The sequence below is a fragment of the Periplaneta americana genome, chromosome 5 (assembly GCF_040183065.1).
Source record: "Periplaneta americana isolate PAMFEO1 chromosome 5, P.americana_PAMFEO1_priV1, whole genome shotgun sequence".
NCBI lineage: Eukaryota > Metazoa > Arthropoda > Insecta > Blattodea > Blattidae > Periplaneta > Periplaneta americana.
In genome coordinates this window covers 80,795,571-80,809,000 of record NC_091121.1, presented here as the reverse complement: position 1 = coordinate 80,809,000, position 13,430 = coordinate 80,795,571, and the positions used below count along the sequence as shown (strand labels likewise).

Below are 13,430 nucleotides of genomic sequence, written 5' to 3'. Positions count from 1 at the left end.
TAAAATAAATATTTCAAATCTCGCTATAAAAATACGCGCTCCCTGCAGCGTCATGCGGCGATGTGAAAGGAGCCAGAATATTCTTATCAGCTGGCCTTGAAACAGCTGGTGTGTAGTCACAACATAAGGAATGAGACGAATACGTGACCCACCAGCCAGTCTTCTGCATATATTATTACAGGGTGATAGTAGATATTCATTTCCAGTGTTTGAAAGTTTTCTTTTATTGTGTTGCAGAAAATTCAACAAAAACTACTATATTAAGGTAAGATAATGATTACGTATTGCCTTGAAAGCAAGACTTATAGATATCAATCATGCTGTTACAGAATCGCGTTACAAAAAATACATGTGCACATTATCGGTACTGAAAAGTCAAATCCTTTTTTACAGGGTGCCCAAAATGGAAAATCGTTTTAGGACAGATCGCTGCTTCAACCCCTCCCAACGATTACATAGAAAAAGAACCACAGAAAAGTTGAAGGTAGTGCCAAATCTGATATTGGAAAAGTTTAACATTCCCATTAACTTAAAAAAACTCTGTGAGAATGTGTAAAACTTATTCCCTGCAATTATACAAGACTACACCATCCCCTATGGATATTACCGGTACTTCTAATGAAACTTTTCTCCCATGCTGCCGATAGTGTTGAAGTAACCATCAGTAAACAGTAACAGGTTAGTGTAGTGATTATGTAATTATTTTAGTATTCAGAGAAATACATCTTTCATTTCGAGTTGTTTTCAAATGCGCGAACTACTCGCATGACGGAACTTAACGAGCTGCTAGCGTTGGCCAACTACGCACGCTCAGCTTGCTGTGGGATGGAGCCGCGCGGCGAAGAAATCCACGATGAGAATTATTTTTTTAAATTTTTTTTCCACCCTTACCCAAAGAAAATTTTGGATCTGTAAACTGTGTTTTATTCTATATTGTCGCCCATATTGTCGTATTTTTATGTTTGAGCTATTTCGTCAAGATAAAAAGTAAAATAAATAAATCTGCCTAGTCAAGTGAATAAGAATTTTAAAAAAATCCCTCCAAAGTCATTATATTACTCTCTGAGTCTGCTTTAAAAAGAGATGTCGTTGAAAATTTTACCACTAAATGTCTCTGAGCAATGTTCTTCCAAAGCTAAGAATTTTATGAAAGTACGATAAATATGACGCTCTATAAAATGAAAAGGAATTCTAGTTGGGGATATTTTAATTCACCATTAGGCTTGTCCAGTAAAGGCCTTTCAATGACAGAAGCACCGCTTTTTTTTTTTAAAAATGCGAGGTCAATTTTTCTGAAATTTTGTCCAATTTCACATGGAACAGCCCTATAGCTTGAGATTTATTGTGCCGACCTCATTATGGGATGATTATTGAAGTCCTCAGGACTGCGTAAGTACCGTGATTCACTGTTTGGTATCATCAATAAATTCAGCTACAACACCCGGTCTGATGGAACAAGATATATTCACCTCCCTGGACTTCTGTAACTTCCTCAAATTAGTGACATCTGCTGCATCCCACTGATCTGAAGATCGCATTACTGTAGGTATCATGATTCACTATTTGGTGCCATTTATCAATTCAGCTACACATCACCCAGGTCCAACAGAGTCCACTATGAAATCCCCTCTGTCTTTGGGACTTATGCAGTTCCCTCAAATAGATGCCATCTGTGTGCAAATCATGGTACTACATCCTGCTGCATCCTCAGTCGACCTAAAATTATTGAATGATGATAGATGAAGTTAAATTTAATGATGTGAAATGAGTCTGAGGTCCAACACCGAACGTTATCTAGCAATTCTGTTTCAGTTGGTTGAGGGGAAAAACTCAGAAAAAAAGACCAACCAGGTAACTTGCCCCAGTTAAGATTTGAACATGGACATTTCATGGTCGAACATCTAACTGTATGTGTTTAAGAAAATCATATTTTCTGTTTAACGTTTTCTCAATTACAATACACTTTTCATTCAGTTCTTTCAAGAGAGCTGTATCGAGATTTAGTGCTACGAGATGCAGTTTTCGACTTCCTTTATCAAAATGGATTTCTACTAGTATAGAAAATGGAGAATTCTTCCCAAAAAGTTCAATGCCAGTACAACACACAATGGAGGCAGATACTGATTTCATTAAATTGTGACTTAGTGGTCACAAAAGTGTATCCTGTATTTAAGATGTGGTGCTCTGGCTTGTCAAGTCGCTAGCAACATGTAGCAAGGTTACTGAAGTGCTAGTACAACAAAGCATTTTATGCTTTATTTCAAGTTTTATTTTTGTATCGTACAGTTTGAACTGATAGCTTAATTTTTGTAGGTCACTTCATCTTTACAGTATTTACCCATATACAAACTTTCAAAGTAGTTTTCATGTGAACTGTGTAGGGTTCGTTTTTCGAATAGTGATGCATACATAAGAAAGTGCAAATCAGAATGAAGAGGGCATGGAATACAAAGATCAGTTATATTTCTGTCAACATAAAACATCAAAGAACATTGTTTGGCATTTCTCTTAAAATACATAAAAGCAAAACAACCGCAAACACTTAATTTTCTTCACTATACAAACATTACTGGAGATAACAGTAATAATTTGTACATCTCGTATTACTATTGTAACAAACATGAATTACGGACATTTAATATTAGTTTTAATTGTTTAAATTTATTGTAAAATATCCCAGTACACTGAGGACTATTACAATCTTTGTACCAGAATATTCAATAGCCAATTTAAATATTTAAAAACAAACTTTTAAACGTCCTTTCTTCTGTATGTTTATTGCAATATTAAATAAAATTTAAATCTAATTTCGAACTAATTACGTCAGACTAATAAGAGGAACATTACTGTATCAAAAAGGGAAAAACAATCATACTTCCCTAATTTATAATATTTTATAGATGTTGAAAAATGTCAAGCACCTTTAAAATTATAATTTTTATGAACAGAGATGATTTCTGTATGAGATTTTTATATTACATAATTTAAGAGCCAGTTAATAAAACAATTAAAGGTGATTTTTATACAAAACAATCATTTATTAAAATAAAAAGTTCTCGCACCATTTGGCAATAACTTATAAAATGAAATCAACTTCAAAACAATGCGAAGTTGGACACCCCTGTTTCAAATATTAAGTTAAAGGTACAAAGATTTGTGATGCACAATGGACACACATGAGTGAATTACGAATCCCTGAACATGATAATGAAAATCTTGGTGAATAGCAATAAAAAATCAATACTGCAGCTGCTGGTTAATCTAATACCTGCATGGTAATTCAACTAACAACTGAAACCTTCTTCCCTATATTCCAGACATTAATGACAAACCGTGCTACCATTCATATGTTGCAGTGAATATCTGTCCATTGTTATGTTACTTATCTTGAAACCAAACCAGTTCAATCTCTGCGTCCTCATGTAACACAAAGATCAGTAGCTGGGAAGAGTTATGCCTCATGGTCTCCAGAATTGATTCCAATCAACGATTCTGTTTGCTCGTCTTCACAGTCGGAGATCCTGAAACGATAAGTGATAAATGCAACTTTTGGGCGTATTTTCCTATTATATAATGCATTCTTATTCAACAAAGCAAATTAGCTTAATTTAGATCAATTTAGAAACTCAACTGATAAAATCTCGGAAATAATACAGACACATCATCACCACCACCATCTTCATCATTTTTATTTTTGGTCATCATTTTTGTCTTTACCATAAACTATCATCATTACCACTATTACCATCACCATTAATAATAAGTAGGGGGCGGATGTTGATGAAAAATCATCTTATTTTTCACATTAAGACAATGCCTATTAATATAGGAATCTATTCTATGTTAATATCAACATAAAAAATTAATTTTTTATATTGCATTTTTTGACATTCTTGAACTATAGTCCCGACGCTGTTATTTCCGGTGTGACTCCGCCCCTTTGCTTACGTCTTAGAAAGTAAAGGCTCTATAAAGTCTACTAGTAGTAGTAGGTAGATAGGTAGTATCGTTTCGCCATTTTTGTTCTCACAATGCCGAGCTACCATACGAGGAATCTATTTGCCACACCGTTAAACATTAGCATGTCGTAGCTCCTATGATAATAAATCAAAAGCAATGTAATTCAGCAAATAACATCTTCGTGTGCTTTCTGCGAACGCCAAAAAAAGAGCTAAAATGGCTGGCGATTATATTAAGTATTTATCGAGCCTTAAGAAATGAATCAGCGAATCACCAGACGCACACGTTTAAATGTAGCCGACCTGCAACGCGATTGGCTGCCGGAAATTTGAGCGACAGGACTATAATAGGTCATTTTTACATTTTTTTTCGGCATCTTTTGGTCATTTTTAATATTTTGAAGAACTTTTAAACCATTTTGAATGCATTTTACTTCCTTTTTTACACACAGGCCTGTTAAATCTTTTTTCTAAGCAAAAAGATCAGTAGTAGGCCATACTAGTAATTACCTACTGAATAACAGTGAAGTTTGAATTTTATAGTTTGGAACAAACTCTAAAGTGCATCCCTCATTTCACTGAAGGCTTCACCTCACACAACAGAAGTAATATAAAATACTTGACAACAGCTTAGTTTAAGTGAGGGCTTTGATCGCTACTGTCCTTTTGTTGGTACGAGGGTGTCTTTAGAATTTATGTTTGGAGGGGGGGGGGGAACTTTCACCATTTCCTGGACAATAAGATGTTGTGTCCTCAACATGGTTCAGAAGGGATGTACTATAGCAGTATTTTTAACACAAAGATTGCAAGAATGTACGCTGCTCCCACAATTTTTTTTTTGCCATTTACACTCCCCATCTGAAAGGTCTGGTAACAAAAGTGAAAAGCGGGAGGAGGAGGAGGAGGAGGAGGAGGAGGAGGAGGAGGAGGAGATGGAGGCAATGACATGGACCACCCCTGATGAAACACATTATAAAGTCTCATTAAAATTTATAATTTTCCCTTAAAACTTTCATTTTGTTGCATGCCCTTTTCCTTTATCTTAGTCAAATTCCAGTAAGTTGCCTCCTCTCTCCGACATTTCCAGGGCAGTCATTGAAACAAGGTGACTAATTTTTAAGAAGATGTGGTGCGAGTTCGGTGAATAATATTTAAATGTCATTTTCTCTTAATTTTGTCATTTTTCCATTATTTTAAGGGCATTTTATTGATCATTTTAAGTAGATTTTTAGGTCATCAACATCCACTCCCTAAATAATAAGTTTTGAAAAGTCATGTACAGTTTTTAGTTGCTGAATATAAATATTACAGAGTTTCACTACTAGTACCATATACATCTATAATTATTTACCAATTTTTATGTCAAACAATTTTAACACATTATTAAAGGAAAAAAAATTGTTCCAGCACTGAGAACCAAACCCAAGAACCCCTCAACTTGGCAAGCTGAGTGCTCTTAACTAACCAAGGTATTTAATATTTGAGGAGAAAAATTCGCTCCGGCACTGGGGATCGAACCCGGGTCCTTGGTTCTACGTACCAAGCGCTCTGACCACTGAGCTACACCGAATTCAGTCCACAGCACCGGATCGAACCTTTCTCCTTCGATGTTTCCCTTTGTGGCCTCAAATATTAAGTGTCAATATTACAGATAAATTCTGTAGGACAAATTAATGTATCTAGAATATAACTGAGGTATGCTGGGACCCAATCCACAATGCTGGCCGAACTCTCCTCTTTTGTATGAGGGATCCTGGGTGCGATTTCCATTTTTCTCCATTAATAGTATTTACGGGATGACAAAGTCAGGAATACACAATATTCAATAAAGAACGACGAGGTTCTCAAATTATATGAGTGTTAACAGTGATCTAAAATTGTTGTTGAAAATGGTCATAAAGTCATTGAAATAACATGCGCTCCTGTATATGTGACATGTATCTCTAAAAATGCCGTAGTAGGCCACTGATCGTATGAAAGAGGAGACTGGCCGGTGCTAGGAATTGGATCCAGCATAGCTCAGTTAGTTAAGAGCAATCAAAGCTGAGGGGTCCTGGGATCGATTTCCAGTGCTGGAACGAATTTTTTCCCTCCATTAATAACATTTACGTGATGACTACACAAAGTCGTGGAATACACAATATTTAATAGAGGATGGCTAGGTCTTCAAATAAGAATTTTAACTCAACTTTCACATTATTGAAGTCTCTAAATCTTTATCTTCATTCTTTCAGAAATTCTTCAAACATTTGTTTCACTTCTTAAATTTTATAACTGTACAACAAACAAAATATTTCACACAATAAACATCTTTAAATACATAATCTCTATTAACACATCAATTTTAACAGTCTTATTGAGTTAAATTTGTAAATATTATTCTGTAGTAGTAATCTTTACTTTCGGATACTCTGTACATAGAATGGAGAAACAGGAAAAATTACGAGAATTGAAACTGGACAGAAGTTCATTACCATAAGATAAAATCTACGACAATATACTTTAATTCAATTCAACTCGACAATGACTCACCTCACAGGTCGACTCCTCCTGAACACAAAGATGTAGCATCTCCGGATGCCTTCCATGACAGGATCCCAGTTCTCATAATGGGCAAGCAATGTCACCGCAAAAAATGCAAGAAACATCGGTATAGAACCGATGTAGAACATGGAGGGATAAGTAACTCGTTTGAACACCACATCAGCAAACATGGACATTGGTATTGTAAGACTGATAGCCACTGTTGCTATCAACGAGGATGTCAAGAAGCAACCCCTGCACACAAAATCATCTTATTATAATTTACGTAAATTATAAATTTCATTGCTCTAGATATAAAAAAGAAATAACTCTTTGTTATTTGATCAGTTGCATCATCTTCAACAAAACTTAAAACTGTGAACATTTTTTAGTTGTCATTTAATGATGCTGCATCAATGTTAATTAAGGTTGATGGAATTGGTGATAGCGAGATGAGAACAAGGATTCGTCATAGATTACCTAACATTCTCCTTATAGTTGGCAAATAATTAATCAGCCCAAGTAGAAATAGATATAGAACCCAGGCCTGAGCATATGGCCACATGGCAGCAAATTCGTAGATGCGGTAAAATTTTGAAAAAGGGTAAAAAAAAAAAACCTATATATACTGAATTTTGGGCACACTGCAACTGGCATGGCACTTCGTCAAAGACAATCATCCTATTCTGATTTCAATGTTAATTACCCTTACTTCAATGTGTTTTGCTTACAATATTTTTCTACTTCACAGATGCTTGCTTTAAATACTAGCATATGTTAAGCTGTTGTTATGTGCCACGATTTTTATACAGTATGATTGTTAATGTCTAAGATTTATATAAGTTTGTGGAGGCACAATTTTTTTTCGGGCTCATGGGTGCAGTGCTACCTAAACATAGCGCTGGTCAACATCATTCCCTTTCAAACATTACACCGAGTGGTCTGTTACACTTTCTTTCCATTTTATTTTTTTGGTCTTCCTAGGCTTTTTCGGCTTCTTAGAGTGTATGTTAGAATCTGTTTGGGTAGATGATTACAGTCCATCCTGTCAACATGTTCTTTCTACTTCAGTCTATATTTCTCTATGTAGGGACATATCTTAAAAATTAAATCCTTCGAATAAAATCCTGCTAAAATGGTATACCACATAAAGCAAAATTAGAGATACATAAACACATTGAAGATAAAGGTATTTGAAAGGATAAATTACCCATAAAACGAATATCTCTTTGTTGTTATTAAAAAAAAACACACACACACACACCCCCACCCACCCACTATGTGACTATGGATGAGACATGTGTTCACTATAACTCTGAAATCAAAATTCAAAGTATGGTATGGAGACATAAGAATTCACCGACTCCTAAAAAATTCAAAGTGGAGCCGTCAGCAGGCACGATTTTGCTTTCTGTTTTTTAGGATGCCCAAGGTGTTATTTTGACAGACTATTTGCAGAAAGTCACCACAATAATAGGCCTTTATTAAATGCAAATTTAATTTAAAAATTGTGGGATGCTATCAAGGAGAAATGTCGTGGCAAGTTGAGACAAAAGGTTCTTTTCCACCAAGACAATGCTCCAAGTTACAACAGCAATGGCTGCAATTTCAACAGCAGGATGTGAACTGCTGGACCATTCCTCCTATCCACCAAACGTGGCACCCAGTGACTTCAGGATATTCTCAAAACTCAAGGAACACCTGCATGGTAAAGAAATTTTCATCCAATAAAGAAGTCATGCAGTCCATAAGCCAGTGGTTTGCAGTTGGACAACCTTTCTTCCAGGAAGCTGTGAAAATGTTGGAGCATCGCTGAAAAAAGTACATCAGTGTACTAGAGAACTATGTGGAAAAATGAGGTAAGATTAACTTTTTTTTTCAACTATAAGTGGATCAGGGCTACAGCATCGGGATCAATGCTCGCAAAACTAAAATTTTCTACGAAATCCTTAAGGATTCAATATTACATACCAAAGCCAAAGTACTTCTGACAACACAGTGCCAACAAGGCCATTGAGTAAGAGGAATGTCCACTGATGTCTCGTAGGCCATTCAAAGAGTTCCCATTTACTGTAGTGGAACAGGAAGAAGAGTGGCCACAGCAGCAGCAGATTGAACAGGCCAACAAATCCTGTGAATAGGAGACACAAAACATGTGACATATATTTGAGCCGTTCAGAGCAGAAGTGGTGTAAATCAAAATTGGGTAATGAGGTTTAAAGTAAAAATTCTGTAAAATACAGCGCAAAGTAGCAATTTATATGTCCTTCGTGCTATCCACTGACTACTAACAGCTTAAATAAATTCAATATTAACTGCTACTTTGCGCTGTATTTTACAGAATGTTTACTTTAACCCTCATTACCCATTTTTGGCTTACACCACTTCTACTCTCAAGGGCTCATTTAAGAGTTTTGTCCTGTGCCATAGCTGTGTGGTCTGGACTAGCAATGTGGAAAGAGCACTGGTTTGACATCTCATGTAGCAAGAAATTTTCTCATGGAAGAGTATGGGACCAGTGCCCACCCATTATGAGTAAAGACAGATAAAATATGGAATTTTATACTCTAAACTATTCCTGCTAGCAGTACAGTATGGGAACAATGCTTTTTACGATTCACAATGTGTAGAATGTAATTAACGCCAAAAAAAATATTTCATAATATTTTGGTAAAATGTTAATAATTAATTAAAAAGTCTTCATATTTTTCCGTATTTTATACAATATTCCCATCTTCTGTTAGCATTCCTGTTAACTATCACTGAACTAGGCTTTCAGGATAATAAAAGGAGACAATACATGTTTTCCAGGAAACACTTAAAAACCCAAGCCACCCATTCCATCAATATTCCAGAATTCTCTAGGACAAATTAAATCTCCAAATTCCCCTTTAGAGTCAATGAACTCGTGGAGTCAATAAATTTGAGAACCCAAAACAAAAAAAAAAAGTGCTGTAAATATTACCGGTACAAATATTGTCAGAGATTGTTGGAAGCAACAATCAATGAACTGGAGAAAATTTGTAAATATTGGTTATAGTACAATTGTCTTAAAACGTGGATCACAAACTGCTCCCTAAAATGTCCCAGTATTTACTGGATATGTATTGCAATTGTTAAGAGTTTTGGTCTATATAAGTACTGATAAATAATTATTAGTTGCAGGAAATGGTACACAATATTTTCCACCCATTTTCCAACTGAGGTCAAAGTCACTTGTTTTTCATTAAAAGGGACTGCTTTTATAATAGAGATTTATTCCATACGAAATTTTTCGCAACCTAATATTTTTATAATAGCGTTATTTTCTCTCATACATGCCTTTATAATTCGATTATAGTCACAGGGGAGAAAAAGTGATGTATTACCTTCCACAGAGGTCGAGATCACTTCCCCCACCCCTGGTTGAGTGTTAGAGAAGGCCGTATGGCCTTAACTCTGCCAGGTTAAATAAATTATTATTATTATTATTATTATTATTATTGAAGGAAATTGGTTTTGTGGAGGAAATAAGTTTACTGAATACAAATTCGTCATTCCACATATTCTTAGAAAACATCTTTCTCTACACATGACTTTACCATAAAATAAAATGACAAATGAAACAAGACGAGGTACATGATGTATCATTAAAATATGTTTCAGTGAAATTAATTATCAGCTAAGGGCAAGCTCTGTGCAGATGACATTATCTCTCTACAAGGCTCTGTTATTTCTCCGTTGCGTGATAAAAATGAGCATACTCGATATCGGAATAGATTTCACAGACAAAATCTCCTTCAATAAAAACAAGACTATCAAAACCTATCTTCAGACTTAGATGGACTTGTCCAAACAAAATTATTAAAATCAGACCAAAAATTAAAAATCATAAACGAAAATATATATATAGCCAAGTTTGATTTACCCTCTGCAATGTGCTCCATTACTTCAGTTATCAGATACACTCTTTTGAGATCTTGACAAAATTATTAGAAGTGCTGTGAAGGAAATTATGATGCTGCCTGATGATACGCCAAATTCAACGTTATATGTAAGTAAAAAAGTCCGAGGTTTGGGAATTCTTTGTGCAGAGTGGGAGGCCAGCATTCAACATTATAACATCTGTAATCGTCTTCACCATATTAATGATATGCATCTTAACTTTGTAAGGAATCTGCACCTTGAATAGCAACTGAGTCTACGTAGACTAAACATCAATAAGTCTTCTATTGCTCCCAACACTAAAGGTCGACAATTGAGGGAGATCTTGTGAAACAGAAGTTTTGAATCATGGTGTAAATTACTCATAAGGTCAAAGGTGTTATACTGTATTCTGAGTGCCCCTAGGCAATTAAAATATCCAGCAATCTATCTGCGGTTTGATTTGTGCCTGGCAGAAGTTTCAACACAACCCGTTGTCGCCATCCCGGCTGCAACGAGACGGAAACTCTTGGTCACGTATTGGGATTCTGTCGAAAAATGGAGCTGCTGCGCAACAATCGAAACCATAACGCCAGGACTGGTATTGCTGATGTCCTTAAGCGTCGTGGATGGGAGGTACATGAGGAGATCCACTGCGTTTCATCCTTAGATTCGAACAGAAGAGCAGATATTGTAGCCATCCACAGGACTGAATCTAAGGGAATAGTTCTTGATCCTACAATCTGGTTTGAGAGGGATGCCCTGCAGGCACAACATGTTGATGAGGAGAAGAAATCCATTTATGAGTCCTGCATCCCTTATCTAAGTGAGAAATATAACATTCTCACTAGTCAGTGGAGTGTTTCTGATATTTTGTTTGGTGCACGTGACACACTTCCTAAATTCTTAAGGATTCAATCCAAATATTACATTAACATTTATATTTTGGCCATTGATGATTCTATTGGGTTTGTATTTCTCTGAATTTTTTACTAAACAATTCCTGTCTTTGTAAATTATTCTGTAGTGCTTTTATTCTGGATCTTTATGGTCACCCTCATTGAGGGCAGATTATTTTGTTTAAAAAAATATTTACATAGTCAGGTTTCATAATTTTGAACAAATGACTCTGATGATACCTACTTAAAGGATCTACAAGTCTTCGTATTGAAACAAAGGGATCAGATTATTTATTTGTATAAGGGACTATTTATAGTGATAACAGTCATGATTTCTGTACGTTTCTTATTACAGCCTTCCATTAACACAAGCCCAAAATGAAAGAGTTATTTCTCCACTCCAAATATTTGCAGATTTAATAATGTTAAATGAGCCTGCAATTTTTCAATATTTTTGTGCACTAAATACATAAAAATTACATAAAAATGTATAATTTGGAGCTGAATTCTTTCATGTGGATGGACTGATATGGCATATACGATAGGATTTTTCATCTAGCAGTGAGAACAAATTTTAACAAAATAGTACATGCAATCAAGAGCTGTATTTATATTTTTCTGTGATGGGGTATTCAACTAAGATTCATTTATTTAGATGTGAGATAAACATTTAATATCTTTCATGCTAACCTACCGAAAAACATTGGAATGTCCATTTTATCTTCGTGATCCACCTTTCTGCGCAGGAAGACCAAATACGCAGCATAGAAGAACGCACTGACAAGAGCTAAAATTGCTCCCGCAGGAACTTTCACTTCAATTGTGAGATCAGATAGGCTCACCAACACCTTCAAATAAAAAACAAACAAAGGTAAATTAACTACCACATTGTACCACAGTTTTCCTTCAAAAGCATTCTGATCAGCGCAAAGTTTGCATTACAATGCAAAAAAGCAATACATTCTTAAAAAGTAACTGATGACTTCAAAACATAATAATCACAACAATGCACAAAATAAATGTAGCTGAGTATAAAATTTAAGTATCTCCTTAAGTTTTAAAGAGTCAATATTCATAAAACTCTCAGTCGCGTGAATTTAACCACTCATAACAATACCAAAGAGTAAAACACCTCTCTCACACATTTGTTTACTTGAAGACGAACATAGATACAGTCTTCGAAACGTGATTTTTGTAATACTTAACAAGCAACAGAGAAAATTCAAGCTACAGTTCTGAAAAATTTACGATTGCTGTTTATTTCATTGAGAGCCACCTTCAAAGAACTGCTTACTTGATTTATAATGCCAACCATTTAACTGGACGGAGTTATTCAACAACAGACAAAATTAATAATTTTGTAAAAATGAGATTTTGATGTCATCTGCAGGCAAATACTTTAAACCAGTGGCATTAAATCTATGGTACACATACCCTGTGCAGGACTGACTCAAGGGGTATGCATCTCACTGACTAGGTATGTAAATATGCTCAATATTTCATTATACTTGTTGGTAATTATTGCAGTTTACATGTCTTCTTCTTCTTCTTCTTCTTCTTCTTCTTCTTCTTCTTCTTCTTCAGGAATATCAGCTATTCTGTTTCCTAGCTTCAATAGCATGTTATATAATTCATTACCAATACTATTATTATTGTATAAATAACTACTGTATTATATAATAACAATAACAATAATAATAATAATAATAATAATAATAATATTTTTTTTGCACGATCGTGTTTTTTTGCAGTATTTACAGCTATTGTTGTTAGGCCTTGAAAGTTAGAATTCCCACACAGAAACTTGTTGGTATGGAAAACATTCTTCATAACACAAAACTATACTGAAATAGACCCATTAAAAAGCTATTGTTACTTAGTTACCATTACAGTCCAGTTCTGCAAAGGCTTTGGAATAATATTGCTTTAAATTTTCAATGCAAAATATATTGAATTTGCAATTTAAAAAATACATTCTGTATAATAAAATTAGTCAAAGTAATGATTGAGAATTTTATTTATCATTTAACTTTCACAAAAAATGCCTTAGCTCTATGGTCATACAATATCAACTCGTACTTGGGGGGGGGGGAGGGGTTTCCCCCCAGCTGTCCCTATACTACAAGGCAGCTATGTGAAAGGGATT

General features: G+C 35.0%; 1 protein-coding gene across 1 annotated transcript in view; it reads right to left on the bottom strand.

The window, feature by feature from the left end:
- Positions 1 to 2,441: 2,441 nt before the first annotated feature.
- LOC138699870 (solute carrier family 35 member F5) overlaps positions 2,442 to 13,430 on the bottom strand; it is a 37,437-nt gene continuing 26,448 nt past the window's right edge. Inside the window, exons 7-10 of the mRNA XM_069826069.1 lie at positions 11,979 to 12,132; positions 8,454 to 8,613; positions 6,492 to 6,737; positions 2,442 to 3,521 (exon numbers count right to left, since the gene is read on the bottom strand). Of these exons, the coding sequence (XP_069682170.1) occupies positions 3,452 to 3,521; positions 6,492 to 6,737; positions 8,454 to 8,613; positions 11,979 to 12,132 (630 nt within the window). The 3' untranslated portion in view covers positions 2,442 to 3,451. The remainder of the gene's footprint in view (positions 3,522 to 6,491; positions 6,738 to 8,453; positions 8,614 to 11,978; positions 12,133 to 13,430) is intronic.